This window comes from Natrix helvetica, assembly GCF_964273705.1.
Source record: "Natrix helvetica genome assembly, chromosome: 1".
NCBI classification, from domain to species: Eukaryota; Metazoa; Chordata; class Lepidosauria; order Squamata; family Natricidae; genus Natrix; species Natrix helvetica.
The window spans coordinates 260,713,492-260,734,594 of record NC_138548.1 but is presented as its reverse complement, the minus strand read 5'-3'; the positions used below and the strand labels follow the sequence as shown (position 1 = coordinate 260,734,594).

The following is a 21,103-nucleotide window of genomic DNA, read 5'->3' as shown; positions in this document are numbered from 1 at the left end:
TTTTTCTCCCCCTTCTTCTTTTTGATTTTCCAAACCAGTAAGGTAGGGGCTTACATGCAGCATTGGAGATAGTGATCCCATGTCTTGAAAGAAGCTATGCCACTTTTAAAGTTACTTATATATTGCCTGCTTCAATGTCCTGAGTGGCTTAAGAGAATTCATAGATGAAGTGAAATGTTTGGCATAATATTGTGCCCTTTAGGAAACTGTGCTTGGCATGAAAGATGTATGCCATGTTATTTTCCTCAGTATTATGATTTACTAAATACAGATTTTGATGGCCTGCATGAAGCAATCCTAATATTTCCCATATCTCTAAACAGCAATGAGATACTAATACGCAACAGAGCATGCTGGCCAGAGTACACCAGTAACTTAATTAGTGAGCTCCATCTTTACTTCTGCCACTTTTTTCATGGTGAACTTCAAAATGAAGATACAAGCAATACCAAGGTATGAGATAACATGGGACAAGGACTTTCAAAGAAATGTACTTTAAAATGGATCCCCAACCCCTAGTCTGCAGACCACTGCCAATTCGTGGCTTATTAGCAATCAGACCATGGAAGCAGCAGTCAAATGAGTGCGAAACCATTGCCCCCACCTACCGCAGGTCCACGGAGCTAGAAAGGTTGGAGTCCTTCACTGTGTTTCATTGGGGTGGGGTGGGGGGTTAATGGCTGTGTGAATGAGAAAACAGAATAAAGGGGAAGGATAAGATATTGTTGACAAGAAGCCCCAAAGAAATTAATAATTTTTGCCTTAAACTGATATCTAGTCTTTTCCCTATTTGTTTCTTAAATTTTCTGTATTGTCTTCTCATGGCCAAATCATCGTTTGACGCATTGAGATGTTTCTTCCCTGCCAGTTTTGGAATTGCAAATAAAAGATTATTTGTAGTATGGTTTAGAAAACAGATATGACTTGATTCCCAAACCCAGTGTGACTTTCTTGTGGCCAAATTTCAATTTCTAAGAATCCTTACAATACTGTAGGTCTGTTGGGAGTTCCATTCAGAAGGGCCGTACAAGAGCAAGAGCAGTTCCTACTACTGTATAGAATCAAGCTTGATTGCAACAATGACAACTAATTTCTAATTCTATTAAAGGTAAAAGAAAAAACTGAATCAATGATAAATTAATTCAGAGTACCACATTATCTGGTTCTACTCACATTCACTAAAATAGAAAAGTTTTCTACAGTCACCTTGGCCAATGTATGTACTTTAGAAGGCACTGCTGATAATCTATTTATTTTCCATTTCAATGCAATGTACATCCGATTTTTTAAAATCTTTCAAGCACTAGATCTTTGCTATGGACAATACATAATCAGAAAAGCACTTTCACATTTCTGTACTTGCAAGGCAATAAACAATATGATTTAGGAAAGCCTTTTCACATGTTGGCTTTGCTGCATCATAGTAACAGCCTGCCTTAACAGGTTCTTATGGGACAAAATCTTCTTTTATGTAAGACAAATAGTAGATTGCCTACAAATAAACATTTCTTCACTCTTCAGAATATATGGATGCTTTAACTCACAACCAACATCTGAAAGGATCTTACCAAACTGAATCATAAACTTTCCATAAAAATATTTCTCACTTTAAACAAGCTATATATATATATATATCTAAATGTCAACACTTTTTTCATATAGTAGAAAGGCAGAAATTTCACATTGTGACAAATAATCTGCATTTAGACTATCCCTGCTCCTTCCAGTGAACTTCACCCAAATGAAGATTGAGTGAAACAAACTATTGCTTTCAAAATATATTAATCCGTGTGACTTTCTTCCAGTCTGGTGAATAAATATTAGATGGAGAATCTGCCCTACGGGGGTTTGAGAAGAGGCACCATATACGTCTTCAAAATAGATAAAACTATTTGATGGAGAAAAAAAGAGCAAGGAAATGGCATCCTTTTCTCTTAACTAAATATATATATATTTCAAAAGAAGCACTTCCAAAAGCAACAAGAACAGGTTCAGTCTCCTTCCCTAGCAAATATTACGGCTTCATGCTACCCTAGACAGGTAGCTAACTAGCTTCTAAGGCTTGTTTTCTGCATTGTGTACTTGTACTGATATATGAATTTTCAATAGTGGCCCAAACATAAAATTCCTGGGGGTTTTTGTACATTAAATTCTTTTTACCCATGAACTGAACCCAAGTTGGTATAACAGCCTTAGAATTTCTCATGAATTGACCCAAGCTGGTATAATAGCCTTAGAATTTCTCTTAATTTGTAAAATCTTAAGAGATCTTCAGCATCAGCTTTAAACAGCTTTCTCTTTCATTAACAAGTTAGAATTCTACAGTTTCCTACAACTGTACTCAATAGCTTAACAGGGACTTGTAAAGGTATGAGGGTAGATAATTGGGTCAAAGAACAATCTTGATTTTCTACAAAACAACTGAGTAGAGTGGAAGGAAAGTTTTAGTTCTGCCATTCCGTTTCCTTCCAAACACCCCCCCCCCCTTTACACTGGATGCAACACTCAAAATATGGCACAAATCATCCTTTAGTACAGCCAGCATGGCTGCATGTGTCCGTAGGGGCTGGGACCGGTTTCTTTGGTGTACCCCAGAATTGTGCAAATAATGTCCCACATCCCAGGCCCCCAATATATCCACAGCCTGGAAGCATGAACGAGAGCAGGGCTCAAAGCCACCTCAGTTAGTCTCATAGGAGGAGAGCAGAGCAGCATCAACTGGCTCCATGCAAGAAGGACATGTGAATGATCGCATCAGCCAGTCATCAATGCAGTTTACATGGTAGATGTGTAGGCAAGGCAGGAATCGGATGGGATCTCCATATACAAAATCCAGCATACAGATTACACACCTGGAGAAGTAAAAAGAGAAACTGCTAATACAAAGGTTGCAAGATGGTTACCAGGCCAACTTGCTTCCATTTTCTGCTGCAAAATAGAAACTGCAAAAGACTAGTTGCTATATTGTTTTGCCATACACTGAGCTTTTAAAAGTATATCAGCCTCCTGCACTGAATTTGTGATATTTAAACGTTTCCCTGTGTTATTTTTTCCAAGTGGAAACTTGCAAGAATTGTATTCTTTCATGTATAAGACACATGTTCTAGACTCGAAAAAAATTGCACACAAAGAATGAAGATTTTAACATGTTATTAGAGTTCCTGATCTCTAGTTTATTCTGTTAGTCAGGAGATCAGAATATCACTGGTTTAATCTACTCCTATCCCATTCTTGATATCAATGTCACAATAACCACAAATTGTCCTATCCAAAACAGCAATTAAGATTGTTGATGCAGGTATCACCCAACAGATTGTGCTGTGATGCCAGAATGGACTGACTTCTTGCTGGCTATAAATGCCTGAGCAATGTACTCTAGCCTACTAACTGATGGATGATGGACTGTTTAACTTGTCACTCCAAAATTCCTATTTTATAGGAAGCAAATTGGCTATTGATCTATATTAGTAAAGTAAGTTTGAGTTATACTTTTAGTGCTCTTCCCTGCATACAGCTACTTTGTGTTATGTTGCTGTCTGAGTTTGGTTGTTTACTTGCAAATATTTTGCTATCCTACTAGGTAACATCATCAGTGCTAGCAAGTGTAGGGTTTGCCTTATTTACCCTATATCAATAGCTTGTTCTGCTAGTGTTGTTGGGGGGTGTGGTTTTCTCCATGGTAGTTCCTCAATTTGGATATTATTTTCTGCTTGTTTGCTTGGTGTTAATCTCTGCTTATTTGGGTAGTGGTTGCTGGAGAGGATGTTTTCTAGTCTTTTTGTTTCCTTTTTAATGCCTCTTTTGTTTTCTGTGTAAAAGTGGTTTATCTCTATATGTCTACTGATGGCTGATTTGTCTGAATATCAAGCTTCCAGGAATTCCTTAGTGTTTTTGATCTAGAATGCTCAGTTTCTCAATTGAAACTATGCTTGAGTTTGGTAGTATGTTGTGAGATTAAGGCATTTTCATTGTGTCTTCTGACTGCTAGTTGGTGTTCATGGATGTGCTCCATTAGTCTCTTGCCTGTCTGTCCTACCTACCATTTCACCCCCATCAACATTGGCAGGGCAAGCTACTATATATGAAGAGGAGCAAATCCCAGTCTCACTAGCACTGATGTTACCTAGTCAGGTAATGAAATGTCTGCAAGCAAGGAATCGAGATGAGAGATCATCAAGGACCCCACAGTTCTAGCCTGAGGTACATGTATTTTCTTCTGTTGATATTTGAGTTTAGGGATATTTTAGTTTAGTTAGTTAGAGTAGAAAGGTCTGGGCAGAAAAATTGGGGGTACAGTTTTTTTGTGCCTGGTGAAATTTGGAATTGACTTTAGGCATGAAACAGGAGCCCAGTCTTAGCACATCTTGGACTAATAGAGTACATGAAGAACCCCTCTCGGTCACCTTTGTATGAATTTCAGTAGTTCTGGGATTTGTGCTGTTAGTACAACCCTTTTACGCCACTAGCTTAAAGCATACCAAATAAATTGACAGATTCGTCATAAATTTCTTGAAGTTAAATTGTAGCCAGTCTGTGACTAGGTAATCAACTTCAAATGCTAGCATGTTTTCAAGAGATGCCATAGGCAATCAATACTCACCCCCTTTTGGATAAGAATTGCATTTCCTGGGCCATAATGGAATAAACATTACCCAATATCTTGTGTATATTCACCTAGAATATCACTGGATAGTTTTGGGTCAGTATCAATCAAACATGCTGTAGATAGGCTTTCTGATCATGAAGCCACTAGGACCCTGAGTCTCTGCTCTATTTTCTGAAAATTGGGAGAATATTTCACTTGTCTTTTCTTCACTGTTGTGAACAGGTCACCTGAGAGAGATCTTCATCTAAACTGTAGTAAAACATGTCAGTATAAGGTCCACTCTCCTTAATTCAAGCGCTGATGACTCACCCTGTTTAGTAATCTCTGCTGATATGGAGAGATTTGTCGACATCATTCCAATAGTTGTACACCTTCCTCTGAAGGCCCACTATTTCTATCCACCCTACCTGATTACATAGGCTTTGGTCATAACATTGTCCATATGACAACAATTTAGTGTGAAAATGCCTTCGGAAGCATTGCTACAATCTTAATCCCAGTTTGTTGGTAGACAATACTAAACTATGATGGAACTATAATCTCTGCATTAACCTGTTTGGGAATTAGGCTCCCCACCTCATTAGCATAGCTTCTGCTGGTTATTTGATAGGAAGCCAAATGGTTTTCTGCCTGCCAATTTATGATGAGCCGCCAATGCAATGATTGGGTTACCTTGCTTGGCATTGTCTTATGCAGATAGGACTGGATCTAGGCTGGAAAGAATTACTGGAGTGATCTGGAATGGAATTGGGCCTATAGTGCTGAATCAAGAGTTGTATTATTATCCTATTAATCTTGTCAGCGTCTTGAGGGTTGCCTTCTAGAGGCTAAAGTCTCCCTTACACTTTTCAAACTTTAAGAGTGTTGCCCTGAGACAAGAAATATTTTCTCTCTCTCCTGCTGATTGTGATTCCCAGGGGGAGGTTGCTTTAATAATATGAATATGCTCTTCGTGAAATTCACCATGAGATCATGCTCTGTGAGGTATCCAAGCATCAATATCAGGCTGTTAATTGCTTTCACCACAGAAGGCATTCTGATAAACAATTCATTCTAAGATAAAATGAGGAACCACCATTACCATCTCTATCTGGTAAATACTCTGGATGCTAAGAAAAGTCCAAAAAATAGTGCTTTGAACTTGAATTTGTTCTTCCTGAATGTAATCTGAGGCATTTATAGTGGGTTAGCCTGACTAGGATGTGTAAGTAATGATACAACAGGTGTTTCACATGTTAGGAAATTGTCTAACATAAAATAACCAACAATTGGGGTTGGCAACTCAGTCATTAAATGTTGTCACTATGTGAAACCACACTTCTGCTTATGACCTTGCTTTACTGACCTGCAAAGGCTGTAAATGTGAGGATTGGTCATTATTTTTTATCACTGTGTAACCATGAATAGTGACTAAATGAGGCAGTCACTAAGTGATGACTACCTGCATTGCCTATGCTATGGGCAGCATCTTCAGCAACCAAGAACATAACTTATTGCTGTACACGTGATCTTCATTAAATCACCACTCATTTAGTGAGCGTTCAAAGATATGACTTTGCTGAACCAGAGGGATTTTACAACACAGCCTCATAATTGCAGCCATTGCCTTTTGTCCCCCTGGTCCTGTGTTCTCACGTCAAGCAAAGTCAATGGGAAAGTTGGCAGATCACAAATGGCGTTCCCATGACCATAGGAATCTGTGATATGCTTGACGGGCAATTGGGATTGCTGCAACTGTTAAGTCACATGAAGTCATCCTTTATGATGTCATTTAGCAATGGAGTTGCCAGTCCTTATTACTATAGTTAATATATTCTACCTTTAAAAAACCCTAATTTACTGTATACTCATATCTAAGAAATCAAAGCTAACGCATATCTAAAAGCAGTAGTTATTTTTCCCCACTTCAAATATACCATTATAAAATTTTTCTTCATGGTCTCAGTAATACTGAGATTCTGAAATAAAGATTGTTCTGCTGGTCCAGGGCAAAGAAGTACAGTTCAAATTTCTGGATCATTTTGACTATCCATGATGAGAATTGTAACAGAGGAAGGGTGCTCAATGTCCTTTCTACAGAGAAAGTTCAGAAACATGCAGCTCATTACAGGTAGTTCTCACTTACTTTATCTGCCTTCTTTAGTCGTCATTGTAAAAATAAGCTTTTTGACCAATCCTTGTATTTATGACTCTCACACGAACACGATCACCACTGGGGCACTTCCTAATCGGCATGTATTATTGACCACTACAGTGTACAGCAATCATATGATCACCGCTCATTTGTTTCACAACTGGCTTCTCACAAGTAGTGTTAATGGAGAATATGGAAGTAAAATTGAAGTTGCAGTCATGTGATGTCTTGCTTAACGACTGGTATGATTTGTTTAATGACCAATAAAAAGTAATGTTAAGTGCGTCATAGTCACTTGATTTTACACTTAGCGACCCCATGCTTACTGATGGAATTGCCATTCCCAATTGTGGTCACAAAGTGAGAACTACCTGTGATGATTTGACTTTACTTAGTTTAGCATAATAACCTATAATAAAGCCCTGCTGCATTGATGACTTTGGGAATAGGTTCAAGGGTACAATTTCTTGCAAAATGCGCAATTCATCATATCCAGCAGAATCCTTATATCAGGGGTGTCCAAACTTGGGAACTTTAAGACTTGTGGACTTCAACTCCTAGAATTCCCCAGCCAGCCATGCTGGCTGGGGAATTCTGGGAGTTGAAGTCCACAAGTCTTAAAGTTCCCAAGTTTGGATACCCCTGCCTTATATCATGTGCAGTTTTTTCTTTAGGGCAGCAGTGATGTTTTTTAAAAACAAACAAACAAAGCAAGTAAAGGTGTAAGCTTCCCGAAGTCACTTCTGGTGAGATGGACAGCTATACAAATATTATAAATAAATAAAAGCAAACCATACATATTCCTGTTGCATTTTGGAGGGCCATTTCTGCATACCCTCAGCAACTACTAAAAATATATATATTTTTGTATTCATTAGCATTTAATCACTATAATACTTTCAAGATTTGTTCTGACTTTACAAAATACATTGAAAACATTGTGCATGGAAACATACTCTTTGATTTTCTTTTCTGATTGCTCTGAGCCGGGATCAAATATTCCTTTAGGAAGGTGCTGAATTAGTCCAATCCTTTGAGCTATCCGGATTTGCTCCTCTTCTGTTAGTTGTGTGGCAAGACGTGCCTGGCTAGGCGTTGGGTGATACATTGGAATTGGAGTGTGATCCTAGAAAGTCAGACAACAGTGTGGCTGAACATTTGCTATTTTAATAAGTAGCTTGTTACATGAATTCATAATTATAAATAATACAAGCAACAATTCCCTTTTCTCTCAGATTTCTAGAAAAATTAAAACACTTGTCCTTTTAACATGCCTTCACTGTAACAAATGAAAATAATCCAGAGAAATCCGATACTGACAGATATAGCTATTTATCGTTTTGACACACAGAGGGCTGAACTGTAAGATAATATTGTGGTATGACAGATGGGCTAAAATAAGTTTTCTAATGAGTGTCCGAAGCTTTTCTACAGGATCAGCCAGCTGTTATTTTCACATGTCACAGAAGCCCCTTTTTTTCTATACACACATCTGTTATGAATCATACAGGCCATTAATTCACCAGTAACGAGTGGATCCCCTACTTGTTTTCTAACTAGTCTAACACACATTTTGATTTGCAATATGTTAGCATGCAAAGATAATTTCCCAATTTCTTTCAGGTATTTTAGGCATTTCTCCTGAATCATTTTATTCTGAACTAAGGAGGCAAATTAGATAACAAGCATGCACAAAATTTTCTGTATTGTACACAGAAATCCTAAATAGTACTGTTCCATTCAGAATTTCAGGAGGACTGTTTGAAGTCAACATTCAGCTTAATTTTGTAGTTCATCCAATGATCACTAATTAAAATTTAGAGAGCAAGAGTATCAGAAATAATATACACTAGCAGTCAACATCTGGTACCTTTTCCAATTCGATGCTTACCTGACATGTTGGAACACAACTTCCACAAATACTAGCCAGCATGGCTTGAAGAATAATGGGCGAGACAGCCTAATAATTATGGCAGATAATAAGCTGGAAACAACTGACATACACTACCGCTGCCTTTGAACATTTGGGATTATAAAATGTATTTATCCTTTTTTTAAAGTAATCTATGCTGCACGGTTATGCAGTAATGAATTCCACAGAGCTGGCTTGGTTTTGGTCTTTTTAAACATCAGTCTTTATTCATCTCTGTCTATTCATTTCTGCTGAATGTTGAAGTGTCCTTGTAAATCCTTACTCATATGTACAGTCTCTTTTCAAACATCCACTATGAACAATATAAAGGGAATTATTGCTTTATTGCATTCCCTGCTACTTACTGCACAATTTGTTCATGCCTAGCTTAAAGTGGATGGTAAGTTTTTGGCATTGAATGTTATATGACCACGGTCATAATTAAATGCATGGTTCAGTGTACTGTATGAATCCAGGCAAATGAGCAAGCTGTGACTCAGGTAATCATGAATTAGCATATCCTGTAACTCAATGGTTCTCAACCTGTGGTCCGCAGACCCCTGGGGGGACCCCAATGTCATCACAGAGGAGGTCCACGAAAGCTTCAAAAATGTTATGATTTAAATCTTGAGTTAAGTCTTGGTGGTCCTTGGCCACAAAAGGTATTTAAAGGGGGTCTGTGGTAAAGAAAAAGTGGAGAATCCTGCTGTAACAAATTTCAGCCAGGTCTGTACTAACATATAAAACTATTCTCTATTTCTCAGTCTTCCGTGTCTCTTCTTCCTTTGTAGAACAGCAACTTCACTTTGGAAAAAAAGTAGCCTGCATGTGTGACAGCTTGTGAAAACATAAAAGAAAAATATAATTGCTCTCAAATCTCTTGTGCTCTCAGACACAAGTAATAGCAATCAGAGGCAGCTCAACCGACTATTCAAAGAATGACACCAAACAATGTGTGCTAGGTAATTTATCTCTGGAGATAGTGGCACATAAAATCAAAATGATTTATTGTCTAAACATTCACAAGGAACAAAGTATGCATATTTAACAAAAATAGGCTGGGAGCATAACACATGCTTCAGATCTTTATTTGCTTTAGCAAACAATCTCTGATTGATTTTTGTAGCATGAATTAAATTCCAGTTCCCCTCTATCCAATTTCACTTACAAGTCAAACTTGATAGAGATCTTTATCAAAAGCTCTTGGGTAAATTTAGCAATAATGAGATAAGAGGACTTCCTAACAGTGAGGACCATTAACAGTGGGAATGGCTTGCCTTCAGAAGTTATAGGTGCTTCATCCCTGGAGGTTCTTAAGAAAAGATGGGCAGTTGCCTGTCTCAAATGGTATAGGGCTCCTGCTTGAGCAGTGGTTTGGACTAGAAGACCCCCAAGGTCCCTTCCAGCTTTATTCTGATTGACTTCCAAAGGACAGAAGTAAAAAAGTAGACCCCTCAAGAGCCTGGTAGTTTTAAACTTGTCCATAAATCATCATTACTTAGAGGATAGGAAATGATGCAGAAGTATTCAGGGCACTAAAAACCAAAAGGGATTATGAATTCAGGGTTTGAACCTATGAAGAAGGTAAACGTAATGCTAGGGATCATTATGAAATGGACTGAAAATAAAACTGCCAACATTGTTATACAAATCTACTTCTGGCACCCCATGAACAGTTATGGTCTGATACTTTGAGATGTACATACTAAAACTAGAAAAAAATACTCGACTTACAATACAATTGAGACCAGAATACCAGGCACAATTCATTTATGGCAAAAAGTTGAGGCATCCTCATAACTTAGATCTGATTTTACAACATTGTGTGTGGTGGCTGTTAAGTGAGTGACAGTAAGTGCAAACCCATTCTCCCAAATGAGTGTTTTTTACCAGAAATCTGCAAAAACTGCCAGAAACCAGGAATAATCATTGCAAATCAGTCATATGACCATGGGAAGCTGCAAGTGATTGTAATGGCAAGCCAGCTGCCAAGCACCTGAAATGTGGTTATGTGACCATGGGGTTGTGGTGGGATGCCACATTTTACAATAGCCAGAACTGCTTCATGGATCACAAGGCACCCATCCCAGGCCCATCATCATTTCAAATGGTTGTTAACCGGTTATAAGTTAATGACTATCTGTAATCAGAAACTAAGTTCACATGGAGGATATTGGGTCAGACATTCTCAACTCAACAATCAGCTCACAGGATTGTGATTGTATGGAATAGTAGATTGGAGCCTTATGTATGCTGCCTATATGAAAGGCAATGTAGCAATGAACTTAATTTTTACAAATGTGGAGGACCTCTGACATCTTCCGTGCAAAAAAAGGGGGGGCTAGAACTTTAGGGAATAGAAAAAGAAGCAACTGAAGACATGACTGAAGCAAATGAAATCACAAATGGTAAACAAAAAAACTGATTTGACAGAAAACCCCCCCAGAAAAAAGATTGGCTAAATTCATGGAGGACAGTTTTTATGAAAACTCAACATTACATCTGGCTCAGGGGATCATGCCTGCAAATACCACGTATAAGGGAATAATGGTAACAGAAAGGGGTGTAGCATAGCAATAGCACTTAGACTTATATACCGATTCATAGTGCCTTTATAGCCCTCTCTAAGCAGTTTACAGAGTCAGCATATTGTTCCCAACAATCTGGGTCCTCATTTTACCCACCTTGGAAGGATGGAAGGCTGAGTCAATTTTGAGCCTGGTGAGATTTGAACTTGCCAAACTGCAGCTAGCAGTCAGCTGAAGTAGCCTGCAGTACTACACTCTAACCACTGCGCCACCTCAGCTCTTTTGAGTATCTTAATTTGAATGAAATGCAGGATTAAAATGAACCTTGACCTAATCTAGCAGGGTTACTATATTCTCATTCTTTCTCATACTCTGGACACCTACATTTCTACATATAGTTTTAAATGAAAAGCTGTCCCTCCATAGATGAAAAAGATTAAATACGTTTATTCAACCAGACAGTAAGGGTTGTAAGTAGCTGTTCCTTTACTTCCTTACTTCCTTCCAGGCAGAATTTTTATTGTGTTTTGCACTTCCAGACTATACCTTTCAGCCCATAATCAGCTAGTATGTTGAGTATGTTATGCTGATTATGAGTCTTTTCAGTGCAATCCATTTGATATGTTAACCTAGATTTGCTAGCAACGTATGTTGATGCAGTTGCAGTCAAGCCTGATTCTTTGATAAGTGCATGCATACACACACACACACACACACACAAAATGTGTATATTAGTAAGCATCTGCCCTCACTTTCATACTTTACATTTTAAACCGTAAAGAGATTAGTTTTTAGAGCCTCCCAGCTCTAAAAAAACCTTCATGAACCAAACTGTTCATGTATTATTAAGAGGCATTTGATTTTTGGTTTTCTCCTACAGAATGTTGCTAAAGGCACATTTGTTGTCTTTCTTCCTATCTCGTTCATGATGTTACAGGAAATCCAATAATAGCGTCCTTTTGTAACTTTCTTGTGTTTTGTCTACAGAGAGTTCTCAGTCATCAAGGTCATGGTTGTCCCAAAGGTACTTTTTTAAAAGGCAACAACTGGACTTTGTTTTTCCTTGAAAACATTTTGCTTCTCTCCAAAGCTGAAAAGAACAGAAGAAGGTTCTTGGCTGAGAAGGGAAATATTTTTCAAAGAAAATGAAGTCCAGTTCCTTTTGAAAAAGCACCTTTTGAGTTTTCTGTATTTTCTACTTCCTTTTTTCTTACTACATACAATATATTAAAAAATAAAAGACAGAATGTTTGCACAATTTCTTTGCTTCATAGTACTAGGCCTTTGTTTGGAAGCCCCCAGCGCAAAAATAAATTGCACTCTCTAATAAACTACCCCAACAGCCTTCCATTTACTATGTCTTGTAATAAGTTAATGTTTTTCCATAGCCGAATGGCAGTTCCTAATTCTTTGTTTAGAATATTGACCATGACTTAGCCTAACTCCATTAATTTATGTCTCATAGGGTTTATTTTTCTGATTGGGGAGAGTAATTACAGCAGTCCAAATGTAGACTAGCCTACACTCACAGCAGCCCAAGTAGTCTTCTCTTCAACCAAGGGAGCTTCCAGACTGATGGTTGGTAGCACAAAAACAGCACTATGCAGCTGATATTTCATATTTTTCTCCTTAAAAGGTATTCGGTAATAAGAGGGGGAAAACAGGAAGTAATGAGAAAACACAGGAAGGTTACAGAAAGCAGATGTCACTTTCTGGAGTCTACATTTTCACGAACGAGTTAGAACAACAACTACAATAATAAAAGCCTCCTCTAAACCCACCCCAAGTTTAAAAAAACATGTTTCCAACCCATGGGCAATAATACTGTGCAACAGAGCCGGTCGCCGCTAAATGAATTCATCCTTGTAGAAATTTGCGTAAGAAGTGGGGGGGGGGTCAACACTGCAGCAACATCTGCCCTTATCTCCTAGGGTTCACAGTGTGGATCGAGTCAAGTTCTCCATCATGGCTCCGGCCCATGATGGGAGAACTCGCGTTACTTGCCCCCGAGTCGCGACATTCCCCAATGCCACCCGAATTCCTCCCTCTCGTCTGCACGCTAGCCCCTCGCGGGCTACTCAAAGCGGACCCCAACTGGCGAGGGCATGGGAGCATCATCAGCCCCAGGGCTTCGGGGGCTCCCTTCCCCACCCCACGCGGTACCTGGTAGGGGGGCGGCGGGGCAGGGAGGGGGGGCGGGTCTCCTGGCCCAAGACTCGCCCCATCGCCGGTAGAATCGTTGAGTAGCGACAGGTCATCAGCTGCCTGCGAGGACAGGCAGCCCCCCATGCCCGCCCGCTCCGGGCCGCTGCCGGGACCGGCCCGGCCAACCTCCGTCTACCAGCTCTAGAGGGAGGGGGGAGTGACGGCTGGGAAAGAGGGCCTCGCCTAGCATGACGGGAATTGTAGTTCTCGGCTCCAGGAGCCTTGCGCAATAAAGAACTCGTTCTCTGAGAGTGGAGAGGAAACGGATGAGGCACAGTGCTGCTCTGTACTTCGCTTTCAGCCTCCTTTCCTTTCAAGCTGGTGCTGAATAAGGGAGCATCACCATGCAGTAAACAGTCTGCTTTAAAACAATTATGTAATTTTATACGTAGTAGTGATAAAGCTACTAAACATCTCCCATCCCCCTGGTATTTGAGATGTTTTACAATACCAAATCAACAGTGTTATTCTGGCGATATTTTACTTATATTACAAATTTTTGCTAGAAACATTTTCATTCCTGAGGTTTAAATAATGCTTCAAATGGGTAACATTTCATATAGTGGCTAACTAAAAAAATGTACATTCCTCACTTTTCATTAAACCATCAACTCGTAAATGTCTTGCATGAGTTATTTTCCTGTTTTCTATAACTCTCCTCTCATCCAACAGGCAACCTTGGGATCTTGACTGAACTTTTTTTTACTTGTGAACGGCTAATCTCTGTAACCGTCTGTAACAGTCAATGACGGAAGAGGTTTTTGTTGATATTTTGTGAGGAGAAGCTTCTTGTACCTGTCTATTTAAATAATCACATTATTGTAGGTTTTTATGTTAAGATTCTTTAAAAGGGAAGGCTCTATCCCTCATTGTGCATTTCTTTCTTGTAAATTGTGTGTTCTTCTCTTAGATTGAGCTTCTACCTTCTTAAAGAAGTGTTATGGATTTGATGTCATTTCATATATATACCACAGAGAGAGGGGGAACAGTATGCATTCTTCCTGTTTTGTTTAATATGGCTTTGATGAACTTTGAGGAATTCTAGAGACATTTGCAGTGATTTTTGGACCAAAACTTTCTGACTCAATTTTGTTTTCTTATCTTACTGTTCTCATTTTGTAGAGGTTTGTTCTTTGAAAATAAAATATGATTTTAACTTTCATGTACAAGTTTATTTCCTAAGAAAGCAAAACCAAATAGTCATGATCCCTTGGCAAAATTAAAATATTAACTGCCAAGACAGTCTATGCACTTTTGCTTTATAACTTTTAAAGCTCCATATGTTAATCACTGCAAAGGCAATACACTCTTAATGTAATAGGTTGTAATCTAGGTTACATATAAATATTGTCCAAATTTTATAATTTCAGTTATTTGTCTCTTAGTCCTATAGGAAGATAGTACTTATTATCAGCATTTGTGCATTTCCTGAATTTGGGCAACAGGTTAGATTAAAATTAGGTTGCTTTGAATGTGTTGTGTGAACCCATGAAACTAAATTAATTCACCATAGTGTGATTACAGTCATTATTTATAAAGTGTTCCATCCCTGAGTCATTAACAGAATAAAATATTTAAACATGAATCACTATCTGTTCACATAGTTTAAAACTGCAGTTACAGCAAGTCAGAATACATTATTTGGTTAAAACAAGGGGTTGTAGCAATTAAAATGCTGAACAAAATAATTTCTTTATGAAAGTTCCATTACCTGCCCAGAAAATAGTTGTTGGATAGTCTCACCAAACTATTTCAAATGTGAGATCATTGTTGTCAGTACACATATAGATGACAGATAAAAGAGATGTAAGGATAACATACTTGCAAATATAAAGTGAGAGTTCAACTTCAGATAGATAATGCTGTAGGGATTCTATCAACTAAAGACATCCATTATGTCTCTCCAGACTATCCCCAGATATTTTTTTGTTCCCAATTCTTTAACCTTTTGATCAATATTAATTGCAAATATTCCATAATATATATTAAATGCTTCTTTTCCAAAGAAATACACATGCTGTTAAATCAATACAGAATCAAAAACATGAAAACAAGCTGCTTGATAGAAGACTGTCTCATTCCTCTGGTTTTCCCAATGGGACTGCAGATCTAAAGACTGCAATATATAATAGTATTAATAGGAAGTACTTGGGTACAATCTTCCACAGCTTTGTAACCTTTCTTATGATGAGATTCTGAAAGTCTTGTTATCATAACTTGCTATCAAGCACAGAGCAATTTGTGATGAAATGGGGCCCATAGCATGTTGAACAAAAAAGTACGATAAATACTAACAAACAGGAGATTAAATTCTCACAATATTCTAGATCAGAGGTCTCCAACTTTTACGGCTTGGTGGCTCGGAGAAGTGGTCCATGAAGCTGTGGCCTGTTTGGAACTGTAGGAAGTTAGCACCCACCCCTCTCCTAGAAAAATGAAATATCCTAGGAAATATTAAGAAGGCAGAATATTATATTTCCCTAGATCAGAAATGGAGAAACATGTTTTTAAAGACAAAGTAGCTCCCTGCAGCTTCCTCCCCCCACCCTTTTTTGTCAATGAACCATTAAAGCCTGAGCTAGTCTACTTTACATAATAAAGGTAGGATCAGCCTTCCACAGAAACTCACCACATGGCATCTGGAAACCCAATCAAACTTGGGACTCAAAACACAGCCTAGAGAGTTGCCCCTGCATGGCCCCATGAGAGTATGACAACCAATCAGAATACGTTTCTTATATAGAAACAGGAAACGGAGAGATGGGGCCAGAGTATAAAAAACCCAGCAAGCCCCTTCTTGGTCCTCTTCTCTTATTCACCCAACATCTGGAAGCATGTGATCCCCCCCCCCCTTTCTGTTCAGGAACTCAAGCCATATGATCCTGTTCACCATTAAAACCATTTTTCCACGCAGCCTCTATGACTCCAGTGTCTTTTTCCCTGGAGCTGAACCCAGAAGGACATTTCTTTCAACAGAATCGAGCCGCATGAGTGTGAGGCTGTGAGCACATAGCTCAATTAGCACAAGCAATGGGCCAGCATGCATGTGTGTGCAGCTCAAATAGCGTAAGTGGTGGGCTGTTGAGCTGCTCTTGTGCGCACTAGTTGAGCTGCGCAAATGCACCAGTCTGCCACTCACACGGATTGGTTCCATACAGGCCACAGACTGGTAGCTGACCACGGCCTGGGGATCCCTATTCTTGATTGTTTTTGTGAGAATTCAGACTGCTATATTCGTCAGGCAGAATTCCTTCTGCTCCTTATATGAAGTTCTAAGAAGCATAATGTTTATGCTTGAGAGGGACTGAATAAGCAAAAAACTTGTTAACATAACTAAGATTTTCTTGTTGCATTGTCTTCAATATGCTATAGAACTGTTGAATTTTGTTTCCATCCAATTAAACTGTTTGCATGACAATCCATTGTTAACCAAGCCACTATTTCATACCTTAAATCAAATGGCTTCGTTTCACACTCAATCTAAATAATTTTGGATTTGAAAAACCTTTTGCCTAAAATGTGGTGGGCTAATTTGCAACTCAGTGATTGACTCTGCAAGCAGACTTTTCATAAACAGTTGCTTCGGTTTACCTTAACGATAAAGTAACAAGTGCACGAATATGCGTTGTACAGTACTTCAGTCTATTTTTATTGGCTACTTGTGGATTAAAGTGCTGTGCAGATGCAGGAAACTAGATTGAAGCATGATTCCATTAATCATGGGTTAGCATTCCACGTGAAGACAGGGCCTATCTTCCCCTGTACAAGGAAAACAGACCGCTTGTTCGTTATTAAACTAAACATTTTGGGAAGCCATTCGAAAGCAACATTCACTCCAGCTCAGGGCCATTCCCCGCAAGGTAAGGTTGTGCCACGTGACCGCTAGTATCCAGACTCCAGAAGACGGGGCGTGGCTACCGCCCTTTCTTGAGCGACTACATGATGCACTTTCTTCCTCCGACATGCGTAAGCGGTTCGGCTTCCTCTCGCGTTTGCGCCGGGACACGTGACAGGCAGAGACGGCGGCCGGCCCGGCTCACAGCCCGCGTGTAGCGTTCGCTTCTGGCTTGCCGCCCCCTTCCTTCGTTCTTTCTCTCCCTCCTTCGGAGCTGACGCCGCGGCCTCAGCCTGGGCACGCGGGGAGAGGACAGGTACCTCGCCCGGGGGTGGTAGTGGTGGTCGGTGGAGAGTCGGGAGCCGCCGGTACGAGGCGGATGGCGCGAGTTTCGGCCTAGGCTGGAGGAGTTGGGTGAGGGGGAGCCTTTCAGGAGTTCCGCCAAAGCTGGCCCGAAGGTGCTGCGGCCGGATGGCGCGAGGAGGGCCGGTGGCGGAGCGGAGCCTCTTGATTGTCTGAGGAGACTCCGGCCATGCTTGAACGGGGTGGGTCGGTGGGCGCGACGCCGCCGGCTGAGCTCCTCGGCGTGGCGGCTGGCGTGGGGAGCGACCCCGAAGCTTCAGTTGCGGCTGGTGGGGGCCCTCCGGTCTCGGGAGGGACAAGTGGCTTTTCGGCGAAGGGGGCTCTGGTGCCCCGCCGTGGAGGCTGCTTACCGTGGCGCGCCTCTGTGTAGGAGGTGATGCTGCGGAACCCGGGCGGGCGGAGACAGAAAAGCCAGCGCGTTGGGGAAATGTGCTTCAAACATGCAAGACAAAAGCCTTGGGCTGATCGAGAGCGCCCGCCGGTTCCCTTAGCCCGGTATCTGCTTTACCCCCAACAACTGCCCCGCACGCTTTCGAAAAGCCCGGAAAGGGCAAGAAAGTCCTGCTTTTCTTTCCTTAACGCGATTGTCTCCTGGGCCCTCCCTCCTCCCGGTACCTGGAGGTAATCATCTTTAACATGGAGGCCCCGTTGAATTGTAGCTGATGGTTGCCTGGCGGGATCGTGGAATAAAAGGATTTCCTGGGTTCTGCCCTGCGTGGACTGAGTTTTTCAGTGGATTTAGTCCGTTCCCCCCTTCAAAATAACTGTTACAGAATGATAGAATCGCTTTATTTTTCTGTCTATGGTCTCCTTTCAAGCATTTATGCTTGATTTTATAAAAGTTTACATTAGATGGAATGTAACCTAAAATTAAAATTATTGGCATTTTTTTTGCCAGTCGAGGAGTACAAATGTCTGCTGTTAGCAGCTCTTGATTCTTCTATATATTTCTTCACAATTGAAGGTTCCACATACTGATTTTTTTTCATAGCAATGCTTGCCTTGTATTTTCTGTTCTTAGGGCTTTATAAATAGTTTATTCTTGAGTGCCTGTTTCCAATAATACCCTGGGTTTTATTGTAATTCTTTTAACCCTCTTTTGGAACAGTATAGTGCTATTCAATCCAAAAGTAATAAAAAATTTCCTTGCATTAGGTCATGGTAATATGATCTTTTTTTAAAAAAATGGGTATTTTGGAACATATGACATAAAAAGCTTACAAAACAATAGAGGGGGGGGCTTTTAAAGGAGGAAGAGCAGGTCCCATGGATTAATTTTTATAATAAAAGCATTCAGTCTTGATTGAAATGTAAAGAGAAATGCAAACAGATCTAGAAGTTATAGTTTTGTTTGGTCCTCTATCATATTTATTGGGTATATTTATAAATCCCACAAATATGTAAATATCACAGCTTGGAAATAATTGGACCACTTTATGAGCGATTGCCTGCAACAAATGAGTATTTGACATGTATGAGTTCATGTGCTGAAACAGACTGAAAGATTTGAAAAATCTTGTTACAGTTTATGGCAAAGCTGGTCATATAAGTATATTGGGATGAGGAATCAGTTCTGCCAAGAGTTTTAAGCTAAAGGTCAGAAAGTGGAGCGGGAGGAGTCAAATAAGTTGCTGAGTTTGAAGAATTTACAGCTTTTTAATCTTTAATTTACCATTTCCGAAAGATGGTAAATTAAGGCATCTGGCTTCTTCTCTTCATCCCATATCATCCTCTGCCTTAATTTCCTTTGCTGTCTTCATGTAATTTATTTTTCAATTTATTTCAGTATAAATCCTCCTTCCCTCCCAGATATCTCTATATGGGAAAACATGGAAGCAAATAGTTCCCTACCCCCTCTGCCCCACCATGACTAAATGTTGTGTGCTGAGTCATAAGTAGAGTTTCACTGTGGTGCCTCATATTTTTCTAGTAGCCTCTAATTGTTTTTTCTTTGAAAAAAGTATTGTCTTAGATATTGTAGATAAAAGTTCCTACTAGATTTCATTTGATCTGTTTTCATAGGAAACCATAACAATTTTATTTATAAAGTTCATTTAGGGTGTTATATTGCACAAAAGTACGGTACTTGGTTGTTGAAATATGAAATCACTCCATCTGAGGAACTCTTTGGCTGATCTTCCACATATCCTACACCACAGAAATATGGAATTCAATTATCACCTTTCTTCATTAAAACAATGTATTTAAGCCCTCATAAGCAAAATCTTGGATTTACATTTCATCCTTTCTTTTCTGAATATAAGCTAGACCGAAATGAAGTAAAGTTTGTGTTGATTTCCTAAGTCTGGTTTATAAAGCAATGATATCAAATGTGTGTAGCCATATAATTTTGCATGTAGATTAATTTCCAAGTTGCATTCTTAAGGAATTTTGCTGTTAGCTTTGCTTGTATGTGTATAACTACTTTTAATTTATGTTTTAATACTTTTTCTAACTACAGATAGGCAGTTTTCCATCATGGACTGGCAGCCAGATGAACAGGGCCTCCAACAAGTTCTTCAGTTACTCAAAGATTCCCAGTCTCCAAACACAGCAACACAGCGTATTGTGCAAGATGTATCCTTGAAATAATTAGCATTGCTACAGCATTGCTTGAGATTTAAAAAGAGAACAAAATGCAGTTCTCATTTGCAATGAACTTAAAGAATAGAGGGAGAAAAATGATGTGTTACAGGTAATCCTTGACTTATCACCATTCGTTTGGTGACTGTTCAAAGTTACAATGGCACTGAAAAAAGTGATCTATGTCCATTTTTCACACGACCATTATAGCATGCCCATGATCATGTGATCAAAATTTGGACACTTGGTAACTGGCATGTGTTTACGACAGTTCCACTATCCTGGGATCATGTGATCATCATTTGTGACCTTCCCAGTTGGTTTCTGACAAGCAAACCCAGCTGCATGATTTACTTAACTGCAGTGATTTGCTTAACAATTGTGGCAAAAAAAGGTAATAAAATGGAGCAAAACTCACTTAATAACTGCCTTGGTTAGCAATGGAAATTTGGGGCTCAGTTGTGGTTTTAAGTCAAGGACTACCTGTAATTACTAATAAACAGTTTATTAACAACTTTTCCAGATACTTGGGGCTGCAATTCCCGTATTTCTGGACCAGCATTAATATTGATTGGATTTACAAGCTAGGTCACTGGGGGATATCACAAACTCTTACTCTAAAACAGTGCTAGCTGAAAAAAAAACCTGAAAGCAGTTCTTCTGGCAGTGTCTTATTCTTGTAGCCTTTTGTAATGGGCTGGCTGGGGGATTATGGATCTTGCATTCCAGCATATCTGGCAAACACCAGGTGGCCAAAAGCTCCTGTCATAGGGCAATATGGAAACAAAGGGCTTTTGGAAACTTTTATTTAGAACATATTATATTAAGAATGAATTCTTAACTAATGCTACAGAAACTGAAACAGCTCAACCAGTTCCCTGATTTCAATAACTATTTGATATTTGTTCTGACACGACTGAAATCTGAGGGTATGTAT

At 39.5% G+C, this 21,103-nt stretch overlaps 2 protein-coding genes across 4 annotated transcripts in view; one reads left to right on the top strand and one right to left on the bottom strand.

Moving 5' to 3' along the window:
* Positions 1-1,236: 1,236 nt before the first annotated feature.
* LOC309384326 (RING finger protein 11-like) lies at positions 1,237-13,548 on the bottom strand. 3 transcript variants are annotated; one of them, XR_014174037.1, is made up of 4 exons: positions 13,344-13,548; positions 7,697-7,866; positions 2,233-2,852; positions 1,237-2,191 (listed from the first exon to the last, which is right to left on the bottom strand). XR_014174037.1 is itself a non-coding variant. In XM_081937682.1 (4 exons), exons 1-4 carry the CDS (start codon positions 13,467-13,469, stop codon positions 2,681-2,683), a joined length of 567 nt encoding a protein of 188 aa, XP_081793808.1. In that variant the 5' UTR covers positions 13,470-13,548; the 3' UTR covers positions 1,237-2,680. The 3 variants fall into 3 exon arrangements, 2 of the variants coding, with proteins under 2 accessions (XP_081793808.1, XP_081793807.1); XM_081937682.1 differs by adding an exon at positions 12,710-12,808 and having other exon boundaries at positions 1,237-2,852; XM_081937681.1 differs by having other exon boundaries at positions 1,237-2,852.
* Positions 13,549-17,328: 3,780 nt separating this feature from the next.
* The window catches only part of TNPO2 (transportin 2), a 30,754-nt gene continuing 26,979 nt past the window's right edge, over positions 17,329-21,103 (top strand). The window contains exons 1-3 of the mRNA XM_081943429.1: positions 17,329-17,536; positions 20,045-20,160; positions 21,020-21,095. Coding sequence (XP_081799555.1) covers positions 20,062-20,160; positions 21,020-21,095 — 175 coding nt within the window. The 5' untranslated portion in view covers positions 17,329-17,536; positions 20,045-20,061. The remainder of the gene's footprint in view (positions 17,537-20,044; positions 20,161-21,019; positions 21,096-21,103) is intronic.

Coding starts and splice junctions, on each gene's coding strand:
- LOC309384326 (XM_081937682.1), bottom strand. CDS start 13,469: ATGGGGGGCTGCCTGTCCTCGCAGGCAGCTGATGACCTGTCGCTACTC. Junction 12,809..13,343: donor CCCCGCCGCCCCCCTACCAG/GTACCGCGTGGG, acceptor ATACCTTTTAAG/GAGAAAAATATGAAATATCA. Junction 2,853..7,696: donor TCAGAAAAGAAAATCAAAGA/GTATGTTTCCAT, acceptor TTACTTCTCCAG/GTGTGTAATCTGTATGCTGG.